This window comes from Ovis canadensis, chromosome 14 (assembly GCF_042477335.2).
Source record: "Ovis canadensis isolate MfBH-ARS-UI-01 breed Bighorn chromosome 14, ARS-UI_OviCan_v2, whole genome shotgun sequence".
Lineage (NCBI taxonomy): Eukaryota > Metazoa > Chordata > Mammalia > Artiodactyla > Bovidae > Ovis > Ovis canadensis.
In genome coordinates this window covers 52,513,377-52,531,892 of record NC_091258.1, presented here as the reverse complement: position 1 = coordinate 52,531,892, position 18,516 = coordinate 52,513,377, and the positions used below count along the sequence as shown (strand labels likewise).

At 39.4% G+C, this 18,516-nt stretch overlaps 1 protein-coding gene and 1 non-coding gene across 2 annotated transcripts in view; both read right to left on the bottom strand.

Moving 5' to 3' along the window:
* Window positions 1-18,516, bottom strand: part of PHLPP2 (PH domain and leucine rich repeat protein phosphatase 2) — a 63,399-nt gene that overhangs the window by 22,007 nt on the left and 22,876 nt on the right. Inside the window, exons 4-10 of the mRNA XM_069548949.1 lie at window positions 15,905-16,095; window positions 10,041-10,166; window positions 8,583-8,737; window positions 6,686-6,832; window positions 6,073-6,303; window positions 4,321-4,523; window positions 2,458-2,518 (exon numbers count right to left, since the gene is read on the bottom strand). Coding sequence (XP_069405050.1) covers window positions 2,458-2,518; window positions 4,321-4,523; window positions 6,073-6,303; window positions 6,686-6,832; window positions 8,583-8,737; window positions 10,041-10,166; window positions 15,905-16,095 — 1,114 coding nt within the window. The remainder of the gene's footprint in view (window positions 1-2,457; window positions 2,519-4,320; window positions 4,524-6,072; window positions 6,304-6,685; window positions 6,833-8,582; window positions 8,738-10,040; window positions 10,167-15,904; window positions 16,096-18,516) is intronic.
* On the bottom strand, window positions 9,579-9,685 carry LOC138419872 (U6 spliceosomal RNA). Its single transcript, XR_011249123.1, has one exon. It is a non-coding gene; the product is annotated as a U6 spliceosomal RNA (small nuclear RNA).

Here is an 18,516-nt window from a genome sequence, read left to right as displayed (position 1 = left end):
AAAGAGCTCACTCTGAATAGAAGAGAGGTCTGGCTAAGGTGGTTGTATTATTAAAAGGAAGCGTAATCAGGAAACTGTGAGACAATTTTATCCTGAAAGGAGATGATAAGGGAAGGGAAGAGAAAGGAGCTAGAAACACTTAGGAGGCAAAAATTAAAATGGCTTAGAAATGGAGTAAACATGTGAGTAGAGCAGGGAGAAGACTCAAAAGTGACATCAGAGAGGAGATCCTATCCAGAGGAAGGACTGAGAAGCTCCAAATGAGGTTGAGAATCATGAATTTCAGCGGTGTCCATCTTGAGCTGATCGTCTCATGGTAACACCAAAAGCTGAAACAGAAAACTAGACAAACCAGTTAAACTGCTGGTGGAGGGGTGGATAATAAATCTCATTTTGCACATATCTGAGGTATTTGGAGACATGCAGGAGGAAACATCTATTATGAAATTGGACACACAGGTCTGAGGCTAAAAGAAGAGAGTATGGACTGGTACTCTGGGTGATGCGGACACTGAAGGGTAGTGAGATCCTGGGGGTAAATGAGATTGTGTCAAATGAGAAGTGCAGTAGCCAAGGACAGACCCTGATACAAGTTACCTTTAAAGGGCTGGCTAAGAAGAGACAGGAGAAATGGTCAGAGGGGCATAGAAAAAATCAGACTGTATCAGCCAGCCAAGGAAACAGCATGTCTGAATAAAAGATAGCAAGGTGAACAATGTCAATATAGAAAAGTTCCACAAGAGGAGGTCTAAGACCAGCTGTCGTGGGGTGAACAACTGGGAACAGGAAAATGTGCCAAAAAATAGATAATTCTTGAGAAATGTGGACAAAAAAGGGATGAGCAAGATGAAGGAACAGAATAGTAGCTAGAAGGGGTGCAAGATAATGGGAATGTCTATTTGTTAAGACAGGAGATATAAATGTGCATAGAGACCAAGAAAGACACTGAACACATGTGAAAGGAGAGAAGGAGGGGTGACTAACAGAGCAAGGTTCAGGGCAGTGGGAGTGGATGCGGTCATAGGCACAGATGGCTGGGCTGGCTTGGAATAAAGGAAAGCTGAGAATGCATATGGATCTATGTGAATTTTAGCAAGGGGGTAGGAAGCTAAGGGAGATCACCCATGATGACCTCTATTTTCTCAGTCAAGTGGGAAGCTGAGCTCCAGAGCAGAGGACATAAGAAGGGGAGGGGTCGAAAGAAGCCAAGCAATTTGGAACAGATCCAGGACCCTGGAAAGAACTGACAAGAGAAGAAACTCCAGATGAGGCTGGCTGGAAACCGAATTTAGGGTGGGTCCACATGATTTTCTTCAGTAATGATCAAATTCAGTGCGGAAGGTAAATCTTCATCTTGAACCATGCAGAGGTTTTGCTGACAGGAAGACGACAGAATGAAATGGATGGAAGGGAATCTAGAACAACAGCTTAATAATAATGATGATAAAGTCACAACAACAAAAGGAATCCTGGCTATCATGGCTAATATTTCTTGAGAGACTATTTTATGCAAGGTACTAGGCTACATAGGTTGCATTTATTGTCTCATTTAAACTCTGTGGCAACTCTGACCATATAGGACTCCATCCACTGGCCATTCCACATGCTGCTACCACTCTATACCCACAGCACTTATGATGCTGCCCTCTCATTGCTTGTCCAATTGTCAAGACAAGCTAGACTGTAAAACTAGACTGTAAAACTCAGCCACTGACTCCTGAATGCCTAACACAGTGTTAAAAATGAATGAAGGAAAGAAAGCAAACCTCATTTATGTTTATTCTTGACCACTGACAGAAGAAATAAAATCTTGAATATAATTAACATCATTCTGCAAATCAGATTGACATGGCTCACAAGAGTAAGAAAATAACATTTTAAGTCACTCAAAACCAAGAATTATCTGATTCCAATTGGAAAAATCAATGCCCATGGAAGGGAAATAGTTCTTTGTTTGCAACTCATTCTAAATCCACAAACTGTAACTGAGTAATTCAGAGGCACCTTTCCCTTAATTAGATCAGTTCAGTTCAGTCGCTCAGTCATGTCTGACTCTTTGCGACCCCATGGACTGCAGCACGCCAGGCTTCACTGTCTATCACCAACTACCAGAGCTTGCTCAAACTCATATTCATAGAGTCGGTGATGTCATCCAACCATCTCATCCTCTGTCATCTCGTTCTCTTCCTGCCTTCAATCTTTTCCAGCTTCAGGGTCTTTTCCAACGAGTCAGTTCTTTGCATCAGGTGGCCAAAGTACTGGAGCTTCAGCTTCAGTACTTTAACTAGATAGTATGGCCATTAAATGTACTCCTTTAGCCAGCCTTTTGCCCTTCTCTAGGTTATCCAAATATTTCAACATATTGGGATTTCCTATATCTCAAAACTGCCAGAGTGCCCACAGACATCTCTTAAGTATAGGAATCAAACCACCACCACTCTAATGAGACACACTCACCGGGAGAGTTCTAGAGATGTGAGCAGACTGGGTACTGGATAGACATTCACTGTTGTCAATCCTAATCAGAGAACAGATTGGTGTTAGTGACATTCTCCAAAGAAGAATGTAACTCAGAGGAAACACGGGGGGAAATCGATAAAAATTTGTGTCATCTACTGAGATGAACTAAAGATAAAAACCAGTAAGTAGGGACTTCCCTGGCAGTCCAAAGACTTTGCCTTCCAATGCAGGGGACACAGGTTTGATCTGTGATTGGAAAGCGAAGATTGCACATGCCTTTTGGCCAAAAAATCAAAACATAAAACAGAAGCAATACTGTAATAAATTCAATAAAAGACATCCCTGATGACCAGGGAGGGCCTTTCCCTCTGATAATTGGCTATTTGGCTACATCCTTCTGTGAAGCTGAAAGCTTAGTTCTTTACTCTTGAGGTGTCAAAAACCTCAAGTGTTCGTGTGAATTCTTCTAGGTTGTAGAATTTAAGGATTCTGTGAACAGAACAATTTTTTTGCTCTGTTCTGTGATAGAAAGGTATTACCTAAATTTGCATTTCTTTGACACTTAGTGAAATTGAATATCTTTTCTTCTTTAAACACAGAAAAGCAGTTACAATTGACCCTTGAACAATGTGGGGGTTACAGGCACTGACCCTCTGAGCAGTTGAAAATTCATACAAAACTTTATATAGTTTTATATATATATATATATCCCCCCCACACACATACATATGTACATATATATATACATATATGTAAATACTACAATACTACACAATCATGAAAACAGAGGGCTGATTGTAAAGTTACACTCAGATTTTTGTCTAAAGGGTTTGTTTGATGTGCCCCTAAACCCTGCATTATTCAAGGACCAACCATATCTACTACTGAAAAAACTCCATGTTTAAGTACACCTGTACAGGGAACTTCTTGGTGGTCCAGTGATTAGAATTCAGCGTTTTCACTGTCATGGCCCCAGTTCGATCCCAGATCAGGGAACTAAGATTCCCCCAAGCCCCATGGCATGGCCAAACAAAACAAACAAAAAGCAGACCTGTGCATTTCAAACCTATGTTTCCCAAGAGTCAACTGTATAACTTCCTCAGTAAAGAATTCTCTATAAACAGAATGGCCTCAACAAATATGAGGCCTTTTACATTGAAAAATAGCCCTGGGGCAAATAAATCACTATTGAAGTGAAGGGCTTCTCATTCTGGAATTAAGGCAGCACAAGGTTTTAGACTAGAGACTGGTAATCTTCTGTAAAGGGTTAAGCATTTAGTAACATTTTGGCCTTTGCAGGCCATGTGGTCTCTCTCAAAACTACTCAATCATTTTGCCACTGTAGCAGGAGAGTGGTTAATATGCAAACGAACATGGGTGTGTTCCCATCAAACTTTATTCAATTAAATTTGAATTTCATATAACTTACCCATGTCAAAATTATTTTTCCTCTGATTTTTTTAAAAACCCAACCTTTAAAAAATATAAAAACCCATCCCTCAAGGGCCACACAAAATGAGATGTAGGCCATATTTACAGGGCTGCAGCTGGCCAACCCATGTTGCAAGACTATTACTGAAATTCTCTTTTGAACATGCTTGCCCACCCTAACATCCTAGCATTCTGCAAAATGCCTCTGATTATTATAACATTCATTTAGTGAAGCTCAAATAATCCTGCAATGCCTTTTTATGCATATCTCAACCACTGAAGTGCTGACTGCAAACTTAAAGCTAGGTCTCTATGAACCTCAAACTCCACTTGGCAGAGTGGCTGAGGAACACCTCAGATGCCACTGTTCTTGTATAGCTCAGACAAGAGCTACAAGAGGAAACACAGGAGGCTGGGTAGAGAACTCACTGTTCGAATTCGCGTAGAGAGTTCGAAGCGAGAAGCCACTGAGCGTCAGCTCCCTCAGCTGGTTCCGCTCACAATGCAGCTGCTCCAAGTTGCAAAAGGAGCTAAGATCTAAGTCAGTCAGCTGATTGTCCCGCAAATCCATGTGGGTGATGTATTTATTTCCCTCCAGATTCTCAATAATCATGGTTTTTAGACGGTTCATCCTTAATATTCAGAAATAAGAAAATCATTAGAAATAAATTCTACTAAATGTGCTTACCAAAAGAAAAAAACAGGAGAGTATGTTTCTCTTGTCTCTTTCCTAAACAACTTAAGAATTTTACTCCTTGCCTCACTGTGCAAGGTACTAGGTAAATAACCACAGATAGTTGTACCTTGGGTTCTTTGTCTACAAACTAAGTTAGAGACTGTGCAGATTGGCAAATACATGTACAAATTAAAGAGAAAGAAAAGGGGACCATGTCCACAAACAGCCTAAAACCTGCATCCAAATACCTAGTAAGGTTAGGCAGGGATGAAGGAATAAAACAAAGAAATGAGAAGATGAGCATAACCTTTGGGGCTGGGACTAGCAGGACGGTCATAGTGTAAGTATCACATGAGAGCAAGAACAAACAGCTACGCTGCCTCTCACTGCTCTGCCTACTGTCCAGTGCCAAGATTCCCATTACATTAATTAAGGGAGAGGAAAACAGTCTGTTATCTATATGGAATAGTTCAAGGGCAAGTAAAAGAAAACGACTTCTTTGGCTTCTTCTATACAGGTATATGATTTAATGCATGCAGGCTTATTCTCATTTTCCCATTCTTCAATAAATTTTTGTTACTACGTCTTTATGAGGGACATCAATGGCTCAGTGTAAATAACAGAACATTCAGTATGTGTGCTTTACTACTTTCATTTAGGAAAAGATTACAAATATATAAGTAATTTTAAAAAGGAATAAAACTCTCATTAAAAAATATTACTAGTAAAACTGGTAACATTTCAATTCTAATATCACAGATATCAAGAAGAAACCCAAGGATTCAACAGAAAAATGGTCAAGTTTATTATGGAAAAATACAAACCACCAATAAGCATACAAAAAGACACTCATCCTAATTCGTAATAAATGCTGATTAAAATGATGAAATACTATTTTTTACCTACTACACTAACAAGGAAGAAGACTGCTAAAATCCAACATTGGTAAGGATGAAAGGAAATGGGAATTCTCATAAAACGTTGCTAGGAGGGTAAGTCAGAACAACCTTCATCTCTACCACAGGTACACCTACCTCATCCATAAATCTCTCTACCATTAAGTGAAAAATGAAGCTTTACTATAGCTTTAAAAACATACATTGTTCTAAAATCCTAATGGTTTCAAGAGTCTTTATTTTTAAAAAGAAAATGTAAAGGAACATCAGAGGTCAGGCAAAAAGAAAGCACAGTGAACAATGACCAAACAGACTTCCCTGGTGATGCAGTGGATAAGCATCCACCTGCCAATGCAGAGGGCACAAGTTCGATTCCTGTTCTGGGACACGTGACACAGAGCAACCAAGCCCGGGCACCACAACTACTAAGCTGGTGCTCTAGGGCCCACGAGCCACAACTACTGAGCCCGCATGCTGCAACTATTGAAGCCCATGTGCCTAAAGCTTGCACTATGCAACAAGAGGAGCCTCTGCTTGCCGCAACTAGAGAAAGCCCACGGGCAGCAGTGAAGACTCAGTGCAATCAAAAATGAAAAAGAATGACCTCACCTCAAATCCACATGTTTGATATGGCTCATCCGGTTCAGCACCCCCAGGTTTAGCACTTCCACTCGGTTTCCGGCCATAAACACTTTATCTAACATAGTGAGTTTCTCATAAACCTCGGGAATTTGACTAAAGTTGTTGAAGGAAATTCCCAGGGAGGACAGCTGTTGTAGATTTCCCAGTTCTTCAGGTAAAGTAGTCAGGAAGTTGCCATCAAGACAGAGAGTCTGAAGACTGCAAGAAGAAACCAACACAAAACTCCCTGATGAAACGTTTTAATTGGAATGGATAAAACTAGAATTATGGATTTTTACTTGTCACTAATTTATTATGAGTCCAATATGATTAGATGCCCTCAGTCTATCTATAGAGATTTACTAAGATGACTCAAATACAGATGGTCCCTTTAACATCAAGGGTAGTCAGAGCCTCTGTGGTTAAACTGAGGGAATAGTCTCTTTTGTAGGCAAGTAACTGCTGCTGATTAGAATTCTCATAATTACATGATCTATTTCACTGCAAGAGCTGATGGAACTAGCTTCATTCCAAATACCAGGCAAGTTCCTTACACTGCAAACAAAGGAAAAGACAAACCCAGTAAAAATCAGGTACTTACTTCAGCAGACTGCCAATCTGACTCGGCAGGTCCTGGAATCCATTACAGGAAAGGTTGAGCTCAGTCAGGGTAGGAATTTCACATAACAATACAGGAAATGACCCAAGCTTATTATGGGACAAGTTCAGGCCCTTCAGCTGAGAAAATCTAAAAAGCAAAGGCACATTATACTACTGAATGAAAAAGTGATGTTGTAAATGTCCATCAAAGAATTTGTTCTGCGTATATTTACTGAACATTCAGTATGTGTCAAACAGTATGTGTGGCACAGACACCAGGATGACTAACGCCCAGTCTGAGCTATCAAGGAAACCAGGTCTGGTGAGATGGGAGTTGTTCTCTCTTCTCCTCAGAAAGGCAAACTCTTGAAAAACTCACAGTGGTACAATTATTTTCTATCAAGTTGAATCAATACCATTATTGATATGCTTCAAATAATTTCCTTTATTAAATGTCTACATGGAATACACAAAAGCCTTACAATTAATCAATTCATGGACACAGGACTAACTAACAAAGCTGTGGATCAAATCTCATTACAAGTAATTTCTCTTTTTGTAAATGACTGAGCCAGTTAGTTTAAAAATACATAGGTGATATGCAGTTTTACTGTAATGTGATGATACACAACAGAAAATAGTAATTTTTAACACTTCAAATTTTTATAGAAGTATCTACATAATGTCTCACTGAGAGATAGTATCATCATAAATTGGATCCTAAAGAGTCACTCCTGTAATTCTACTTAAGAGTATTATACTTCATTATTATACTAGTGCAAGATGGTAAGGCTAAGGTGATGATCTCCACAATGATGAACCATATCATCTACTTCTAGATGTGAATCCATGGTACCCCTCTCTAACATTTCTCTTTGAAAATTTCAACTTTTGTCTTCCAAATATCCTGACTTTGAGTACTGATTGTTCCTTTGATTTGGCACCTTGACTTCTAATTTCCTAAGCCAGCCCTCAAACAAGATTAACCCTATTTTCATAGAAATTCAGAAGGAAATACTAGAAGTCCACTTCCTTAAAATTATAGCTTGTTTTAATTTTTAAACATCAATATTATTAAAATAATTATCTCATTACTACATAGAGGCTTATGTTTGAAAACTTTGCAAAACATTTCAGATGAGGTAAAAATCATTCACTTTTTGAAAATTATGAAATACTAGTTACGAAGTATGTAAAATACATTTCAATGTGCATTTAGCTTTTTGATTACCATGTAGTTTGAACACTGTAACTTTCAATTTCTCCCCTTCCCACAAGAAGCCCAATTACTTACACCATGTATTTATTCACTTCTACCCATTTTTTAAAGAAAGGAAGGAGGTGAAGTTGGTGGATGGTGGGAATGGGGAATATATTCTAACAAAGGAGATGGAAAAATATATGGGTCATTGTCACTTAGGACTGAAATGGTTCCTTTACTAGGAGAGAGAGGTTTCATCACTGACAAAAGGCTTGTGAGTTGGCAGCAGCAGGTGCAAAGGAAAGATAAAAGCCCTAACCTGGGAGTGGAATTCTTGAAATTTGGCCTATTTCCTTTAAGTTATTTAAGTCTGAAATTTTTGATTTAAAAACTTCCCAAATATGGAATCTCTCTACTTACCCTAGCTGCAGATCATGCTCCACTGTCAATGACTTATAGAAAAAGATTATCCAGATCAAGGGCAGCTCGATGCTGCCTCCATGTCAGAAACTTCACATCTATCATATCTTATACAGAGGGGAAAGGGGGAGTGGGAAAACTGAACAAAAATTCTTACTTCTTCAAAAGGGAGGGGAAATTTTCAAATATGTACACAATGGGTAAACATGCTTATCTACAGATATTGATTTACAATTAGATTTTAGTAAGTTGGTCTGGAAACCTGTGCCCCACATACTTGTAGAAAGTGTCAAGGCCCCCTGGTCTTTCTAACTGCATGAAGTTGTGTCGCAAGTTGAGGTAGGTGATATCTTGACTGTAGAAGAGATGCTCAGGAACCTCCTCAAGGCTGTGACACGAGAGGTCGACGGTACTGATGCGCTGGGACACCACCTGGATGAGGTCACAGAGAAGAGCCATCTGAGCCAGTGCTGAATGTCTCCCACCCAGCGGAGGATGGAACAGCACTGACACAACAAGGAACCAATTAAAAAGATGGGGAAGACAAGAAAGGTCACAAGATCTGAGTATTCATTTATAAGAAGCAGTGAATTTTTACTTTTTCCCCAAAACCATATGATGCTTGAAAAACAGAAAGGTATAAGCTATAAAGTGTCTACAAGTTTAAAAAAAAAATCATAAAGATGGAAAGTTAGTAACAGCTCATGCAGGAAGTAAAGTTAAGATGATTCCAAGTAACTGTTCAAAACTTTAGGAGGGAATGTGATATTAAAGGATCTTTTAATATGGCCTTTTGCAGCTACATAAGCTCAGTTCCTAAATTGCACAGCTTCTTCATCTGTCATGAGGAAAATTAAAAAACCAAGTATGCAGCACTGCTGCTTAGCATGCAAAAGATGCTCAAAAAATATTAATTTCTCTTTACAAGGGCAGAAGAATAGAGAAGCTGTTTAAAATTGAAACTAGTTTTATTCATAGCAGATTTTATTACTATCACAAATACAGAAATAACACTGAAAAAGATTTATATTGCCACAATAGTATACTAATAAAACATGGGCTGTGAAAACGGATCTAAAAAAAAACTCAAAATATCACTACAAAAGTCATTCATGTTTTGGTGGCATGTCATTATACTAAAACAATCTTTAATGCAACTACCTAGCCCCATGAAGAAAAATGCGTTTAAATCCTGAAAAGATGGCTAAGAAGCAAGAGAATTTGGAAAATGAAATATAATTTTTATTTTTTTTCTTATTACCTTATTTTACTTAAAAATATGGAACGCTTTACTAATCTGCGTGTCATCCTTGCGCAGGGGCCATGCTAATCTTCTCTGTATCGTTCCAATTTTAGTATATGTGCTGCCGAAGCGAGCACTGAAATATAATTTTAGAGCACTTCATCTTTAGGGGACAGCTCCATCTATACAGACCACCATGGTGGGGGGAGAGTCATTTGAACCTCATTGTGTCTCTACTCATTCAAGCCCCTACTTTCCTCACAGAGCTGGTACCTGAAAACACTTTTGAAAGTGGTCTGCACTGTGCCGATATAAATAATCAGTTAAGGACCTGGGAGAATTCCATTTCATTCACTATGCATTCAGAAAAGCCTGGAGTGATGTGCATAAGAATTATAATTCGATCTCCTGGGAATAAGTTCAGTTTCAAAATATCTTTCTGTTGGTTTCTCTGCTCTCATCTCCCCATGAGGACGTCTGACAGCTTTTCACCTTGGAAGCTTGCCGCTGCCACCTCTGGTACTCAGCCAAAGTCTCAAAGCTGACAAGATAGGTCTGCGCTTGGGCTCCAGCTGAGCTGAATGCGAGGGAGTACTGACGTCGCTTCACTTCTTCTACCTGAAGAAGCGGGGAGAAAACCAGAACCAATTAAACAGAACAATTCCAATCCAAAAAACCACAGGACAATAACAAAGACAAACAAGTCAATTTTTTTAACTAGGCAAAAGATCTGAAAAGATATTTCTCCGAAGAAGACAGAGGAATGACTGATAAGCACATGATACAATGTTCTACATCACTGACTGTGTGCTCAGTCGTGTCTGACTCTTTGTGACCCTGTGGACTATAGCTTGCCAGGCTCCTCTGTCCTTGGAATTTTCTAGGCAAGAATACTGGAGTGGGTTGCCATTTCCTACACTAGGGGATCTTCCCAACCCAGGGATCGAACCTGACTCTCTTGTGTCTCCTGCACTGGGAGGCAGATTCTTTACCACTGCACCACCTGGGAAGCCCTCTATGTCATTATTTATTAGACAAATGCTAATCAAAACCACAAGGTACCACCTCACATCCGCTAGGATGGTTAAAATAAAAAACACAGATAACAAGTGTTGGGTAACAAGCATTAGCAGGATGCAGGGAAACTGAATCTGGGAATGTAATATGGTACAGTCACTTTGAAAAATAGTTGGGGAGTTCCTCAAAAGGTGAAAACATATAGTAACCATGTAACCCCGGAGAAGGCAATGGCATCCCTCTCCAGTACTCCTGCCTGGAAAATCCCATGGATGGAGGAGCCTGGAAGGCTGCAGTCCACGGGGTCACTGAGGGTTGGACACAACTGAGCGACTTCACTTTCACTTTTCACTTTCCTGCACTGGAGAAGGACATGGCAACCCACTCCAGTATTCTTGCCTAGAGAATCCCAGGGACGGGGAGCCTGGTGGGCTGCCGTCTATGGGGTCACACAGAGTCAGACACAACTGAAGTGACTTAGCAGCAGTAGCAGCAACCATGTAACCCAGCAATTCCATTCCTAGGTATATACCCAAGAAAAAATGCATCCATACAAAAATTTTCTGTGAATTACAGCAGAGTTATTCATAATAGGAAAAAGTAGAAACAGCCTCAATGTTCATCAACAGGTAACTGTATAAACAAAATGTAGTACACCATACAATACTATTCAGCCATAAATGAGAATAAAACACTGATACACACTACCACATGAACCTTGAAAACATTACACTAAGTGAAAGAAGCCAGTTAACAAAGAACCATACATTGAATGATTCCATTCATGTGAAATGTCCAGAATGAGCAAATTTATAGACAGAAAGTAGATTAATGGATGCCTGGGGCTAGAGAAGGAATGGGGAGATGAAGGCTAAGTAGTGCATGGTTTCTTTTCGAAGGGTCATGGAAGTATTCTAAAATCAATTATGGTGACGGTTGCCCAACTCTGTGAATTTACTAAAAGCCAGAGTTGCATACTTTAAATGGGTTAACTGTACAGTATATGAATTTCATCTCAATAAAGCTATTTAGAAAACACCAAAGGGGGAATTCTCTGGTGGTGAAGTGGTTAGGATTCTGTGCTTCCACTGCAGGGGAGTTTCAGAACAGGAGAGTCTGTAGGCCCACAAGGAAGAGGCAAAGTTTTCACTTCAAAGGTAAGACTGCTCCATACCTTTTCACCACCACTGTGGCACACCGGAGATAGCTGTCTGCCTGCCTGCAAGGGGTACGCTGGCCTCCTCTGGACTCACCCCCTCTCTTATGTTCAAGGTGACGGGCTAGAAGCCATTTCTGACCCCGTCCAGCACAAACATTGGGCAGAATGAAAAACAGGGAACATGCAAACCCAAAGGTTATTACTAAACTAGCAGAGTCATAACCTGACTTCACGCTCTCCAGACCTACTAGATTTTAAAGGGGATGATCTTCCTCAATAGGCCCTTTTGAAGGTTCTTTGGATACCAGCCCCCTAATTCAACCATTAGTGGCTTCTCACCTACAGATTCCTTGACCAGGGTAATGCATACTATTCCAATAGGTGACCATTCCCTCCTCAGACGTGAAGGAACCTGGTGGTCCCCTGACAGCTTGTCCTCCAATGAAGTCTGCTGGCCCCTCCAGGTGGCCCCACCAGACATGAGAATCCACCCACCCACCCAACCAATGGCTTGTGTTTCCTCTCAACCCAACTGGGTCACATACTAACAAACCCAAGGAATACACAAGGATCCCAATACATGAGTTAGGCTCTGTGCTCTATCAATCACTAAAGCAGCCTATCTCATCCTCAAGACTTCCTGGTCAGAAGGCAGGACACCAGTGCACTATGTCCCCCTTACTGCAGGGAACCTGAACCAGGATTCCATGGGTTCTTTTGAAACCTCTTTCACTGGGCTTGAGGAAAGAGTCAGAACTTCCTCCAGTCCCATTTGGGGTGATGGTAAGGATTCATAGCACAACAACAGCTTTCTTCAACAACCCAGCCTATATACCATTGATGAAGATGAAGTCTTTTTTATAGCTATGGAACCACTTATATCTTTGTCTGACATCTCACTTCTATATGTCATAGCTACTGAATCTTGGTGAGTCAGCTGGAAACTTCCAAGTTATAAATCATTAGACTTCTGGTGCCAAGTAAAGACTGAACCAAATGGCAGAAACACAAAATACTTTTAAACAAATAAGAATCATATTAAGAAGATCCAATAAAATTAAATAATATTCATAACATTCAATTGTGATGCTTACAACTAGGCCATTTTTATTAGTAATAAATCACCACAATTCAGTGAGTTTGTGTCAAAATAAGGGACTTTGTTGAAATGAAGAACAGGCATTACTGATTGCTTTAGAATAACCTTTTCTTCTAAATATTTTTTATGGGATGTTTGACACAGAAAAATAGTCATATAATGCCAAATTCTGAGAAAGGCTTATAAATCTCCCACTAGAAGTTAATTTGTCAACTTCTGAGTAATTTTGTTAAGTTTTGCAATACGTATGTTGAGACTACATGGTAATACACATAAAATGTTCCTCTCATCAGTTTGCAGTGAGCCTCCTAATCCCTATTAACGCTTTTGCACATTGTCTTTCTCAGGAGGCAAGTTTTACTGAGGTATAATTTATATAAAATTTGTGATTTTTAAATTCATAAACTCTAAGTGAACAATTTGATGAGATACATAGTCTGACAACCCCATCACCCACAAAACGTCCCTTATGGCTGTTTTGCAGCCAATCCCCTTCTTCCATATCCTGGCACAACCACTGGTCTCTTTTCTATGACTACAGTTTTTTTAAAATTTCATGTAAATGGAATCATACAATAAATAGACTTTTACCTCTGGCTTTTTCCACTTAATGTTTTGAGACTCGCTCTTTTTCCTGTGTGTATCAGCAGCTCACGTCTTTTCACTGCTCAGTGGCACAGTGAATACAGCACATCTGTTTTATCAATTCACCACTCAGTGAACATTTGGGTTGCTTCCAGTTTGGGTCAATTATAACCAAAGTTGCTATGAACATTCACTTATACTTTTTGGAAATATTTGTGTTCATTTCTCAGTATCTAAGAGAAATGCTCAGTCATCTGAAAAGCAGATTTTTAACTATAAGAAACAAAAAAAACCCCTGTTTTCCAAAGGGACTGTGTTCCCAGTTGCTTCCCAACTTTGCCAAAATAGGTTATTTGTCTATTTCCAAGTTGTAAATGTTCTTTATGTAGTTCTGACACAAGTCCTATGTTGCATACAAACTTTCATGTGCTTTGTATGATGTTAATATAACCGTACCAATTTTCTTTTGGTTGCTATTTGATTAGTGTGATTTTTCTATCATTTCACATTCAACCTTCTAAGTTTTAGGTGTGTCTCCTATAAACAGTAATTAGTAGAAAATATTTGAGTTTATTTCTATGTCACTATAATAACTTACCATGCTAATTATTTTGCTCCTTTTTCTCAACCCTTTTCCTGCCTTCTTTTAGCATTACACAGCTTATATTCTCTTTTCCCACTCTACTTTTAGTAGTCATCCTTAAAATTTTTAAGTTTGGTGGTGGCTCAGAGGGTAAAGCATCTGCCTGCAATGCAGGTGACCCAGATTTGATCCTTGGGTTGGGAAGATCACCTGGAGAAGGGAATTGCAACCCACTCTGGTACTCTTGCCTGGAAAATCCCATGGACAGAGAAGCCTGGTAGGCTACAGTCCATGGGGGTCGCAAAGAGTCGACAGGACTGAGCGAGTTCACTTTCACTTTCTTTTTTTCCTTTTATCCAAAGATTGCATCACAAGTTCCTCATTGAACACATCATCACACCCTGAATGCTGTTCAGGAGTTTGAGCTTTGGTTGTTGAAATTTATATTTAAGATATTAAAAAATTTAAATCTTTTTATAATCAGTATCAAATTTACTACCATATTTTATCAGTATTTGCATTCATCATCTATTCTTATATCTTATATAATTTATCAGTGTTCCCATTCATCATCTATTCTTATATCTTATACCTTCCTTTGAATTTACTTTCCTTCGTTCCTTTGTTGTTTTCTTCTTTTTTTCCCTGTTTGTTTTATTTGGAGGGGTGTTGTTTTTTAGACATACATCTTTAGTAGTTCTTTTGGTGAGGATATATGCCAGCTCATTTGTTTTATGTTGGGTTTCTTTTCCCCCTTCAGCTGTGCAGCATAGCTTGCAGGACCTTAGTTCCCTGACCAGGGACTGAACCCAGTGAAAGCACCGAGTCCTAGCCACTGGACCACAAGGTAAGTCCCTCATTAGTTTTTAAATGTCTGAAAATGTTCTATTTTGCCTTGATTCTTATAAAGTAATTCAACTGGATAAAAAATACAAAATACAATTTATTTTCTCAGTAATTTTGCAAATACTCTTCTGTACATATTGTTGATGAAAAGAAAGCTGTTGTCAGCCTGTCAATTCTTTGCAGGTTATCTTTTCTCTCCTATAACTTCCAATAAACAGTAGCATTATCTGTTTCCAGTCATCTATCACTCTGATGACTTTGAACTGCTTTTCCTACCATGGGGAATTCTCTTGTACAGATGCAAAAAATGCAGGTCTCTCTGGCTGCTTGATAGGAGCTTATGAGCACTCCAGACTCTGAATTTCAGTCTAACGGGGGAAAAGGAGAAATAGGAAAGAATCTGTTTCGGTGGAGGATGCTAAGTTTCCAAAGGCAGGCCTCTCTGGCTGCTTGATAGGAGCTTATGAGCACTCAGACTCTGAATTTCAGTCTAATGGGAGAAAAGGAGAAATAGGAAAGAATCAGTTTTGGTGCTGGATGCTAAGCTTCCAAAGGCAGCCTAGTTTCCAAAAGTGGCCACTACTTCTAGTTTCCAAAGGCAGCTGCTAGTGGCAGCTACTCTTGGTGGTACTACTGACAGTATTTAGTGCCTAGCAGTGGAAGCAGGGGTTTCTTCAACAGACGGGGTCTGCAGCAGAATCTGGGGCATGGATAGTCTCCACGAACATGAATTTGAGCAAACTACAAGAGATGGTGGAGGACAGAGGAACCTGGCATGATGCAGTCCATGGGGTCACAAACGGTTGGACATGACTTAGCAACTGATCAACAACATAGTATTTGGACCTCCGAGGGGGTTTGTGATGTAAAAAACTTGTTTTATGTGTAAATTAGCCTGAGTCAGTTTCATTTAAACTTAAGAATGCAAAAACTTTGTGATGTAATCTTTAATAATGTTCAGAATGGCTTCTTTGAAAAGATGTGGAAAAAACTCTGAAAAGCATATGTGATTTTTTTTTTTAATTAAGATGATCAAAGAAAGAGTAATTTCTGTTTGTGGGTCTTACCTTTCCCCCAACCAGAGGCAATATGTGCATTTTCCCGGTCTGACAATCCTTCACTGAGGACACGATGAGGCAGGTGCCACAGAGAACAACCAGGCGTTCAGCCCACTTATGCAGCTGGGTCTTTCCCTTGCGTACATTATAGATGCCAGACAGAAGGATTCGATCCAGATGATCCATCTGGCATGGCTTTTCTGGAAAGAAAAGAGTACATCAGAAGCCACCATTAAGGTAGTACAAAAATAATGAAAGGGAAAAAGAAAGCATTACATGTCAACATTCAGCAACCCTAATACAGATTTAAGTAACTAAGCAATATAAGTATTACAAAATAAGCTCTCAGTCTTAAAATGTTGTCCAGAAGTTATATAATGGGAACACTATGAATTTCGGATGCTACCGTCAATCCTTCTTCCAGTCATAGCTCCCATGTACACAAAGAAAGGCAGTATGACGGAGTAGTTAAGATCATGGACTTGGGAGTCAGATATTCAAACTGAAGTTCTGCTACTTACTTTGATTCCTTGAACTACATAATCTCACTGACCTTGACATCCCCCATGTATACAGTTCACATCTTAATATTACCTACCTTTGGAAGATCCTTATAAAAAAGTAAGACAATGAATGTAAAGTAGTAAGCCTGGTTTTAGATACAAAAGAAGTATGGAATAAGAGACAGCCACTATTGCTGTGCTTAGCCTACTGCAGAAGGAAGAAATTAATGACTAGTTCTGTATACAATCCTCCATCTTCCTGCTCTTTGTGAGGAAAAGCTTTTGACTGATATTTCAATCAACTATCCCAATTATGGTAGCAGAAGCTGATACAGACATGCAAGAGCATCTCTATCTTTTTCCACCCTTTATAAAACTTTATATGACAGATAACAGTGAACAAAACAGAGCATTATGACAGAAGAAATGTTCTTGGTTAAAGTACTACTGGAAATAGACAGTAACTCTATACAGAAACGAACAGAAGCAACAGTATGAGGCTGAGCGAACAGCAACAGACTGGGAAGTGAAAAAACTGGGTTATACTCAATACTGTTACATAATTAATTAAACCCTGGGCATCATGGTACCCTTTTGACTGTGTGTTTCCTGTATAAAAAATGAGGAAATGGTCTGGCTTACTTCAAAGCTTTAAACTTTGTATGTTAACACCACCATTTCTCCTTCTAGTCTAGGCTAATCCTTTCATCTATATTCTAAATTTCATGTTCCTTGGGGAGTTTGGTTCTTCTTCCTCCTCACTCTTCAACTCCACCTTCCCTATTGTTTCTATCAAAGCTACAAAAGCACTCAAATTTTCTCCAGTTCACTCTCAGTCTCAACTGTAGAATTCCTTTAGATCAGGGATTCTCCAATTTCTGTGTGCCCAAGAATTATCAGAGAATTAGTTTACAATGCAAAACGCCACGACCTACCCACAGAGAGTTTAATTCAGAGGATCTGGGATGGAACAAAGGAAAATATGTTTTTAACAAGTATCTCAAGTAATTTAAATGCAGATGGCCCACAAATCATATTTTAAGAAACTCTATAAGTTTATCTTTTTAAGGCTCTTTTCTTCTCATTTGTGCTTCTATAGTAGCTATCTGTAGCTACTCTCAGAAAGGAATATTCAATTTTGGGGGGAATAAGTTATTTATACACAAAATAATATGCTGTCTTATTATTATTTTTGGAGGGTTTTCTAAGTCTCTGATCTGAAAGTGGTAAAAAACAGAATAAGGAAGTTCTAATAAATGTTTGGAATGACTAATAGTTCTAGTTAAAAACAGACTTACAATCTCAAAAGTCAAGATTCTAAGTGGAAAATTATGGTATACTTTGAAATGTTCTATAAAGAAAATAGAAAATAGGGGCTTCCCAGGTGGCGCTAGTGGTAAAGAACCCACCTGCCAATGCAGGAGATGTAAGAGACACAGGTTTGATCCCTAGGTCAGGAAGATCCCCTGGAGAAGGGCCTGGCAACCCACTCCAGTATGTCTGCCTGGAGAATCCCATGGACAGAGAAGCCTGGTGGGCTATAGTCTGAGCAGCTAACACTTTCATTTTCATAAAGAACATGGATTGTTTTATAATTTAAGAAAAAAAGTTTCTAAAAAATCAAGGAGAGTTCTCTAACAATGCCCATAGTATAATCTCTAAACATTATGTTTCATTAAAATGAACCAGGAGTCCTTAGAAAAATCACCTATTCCTGGTGTGAATCATGATGAAAAGATCAGCTTAGGACATCTTTTTGTGTAAGAACTTAATGGAAAAATCTAGAATGTTACCAAAGACTGTGCTGGGCTAGGCTCAGTCACTCAGTTGTGTCTGACTCTTTGGATCCCATGGCCTATATCCCCTCAGGCTCCTCTGTCCATGGGATTTTCCCGGCAGGAATACTGGAATGGGTTGCCATTTCCTCCTCCGGGGGATCTTCCTGATCCAGGTATTGAGCCTGCATCTCCTGTGGCTCCTGCACTGACAGGCAGATTCTTTACCACTGAGCCAACCGTGTAGCCCTACTCGGGTCATGTTGGAAGGACACAGAAGGCAACCTGAAAGAGCTCCCAGGAACTGAGATGAGACAAATTAAGCATCAGAAAGAAAAATGGC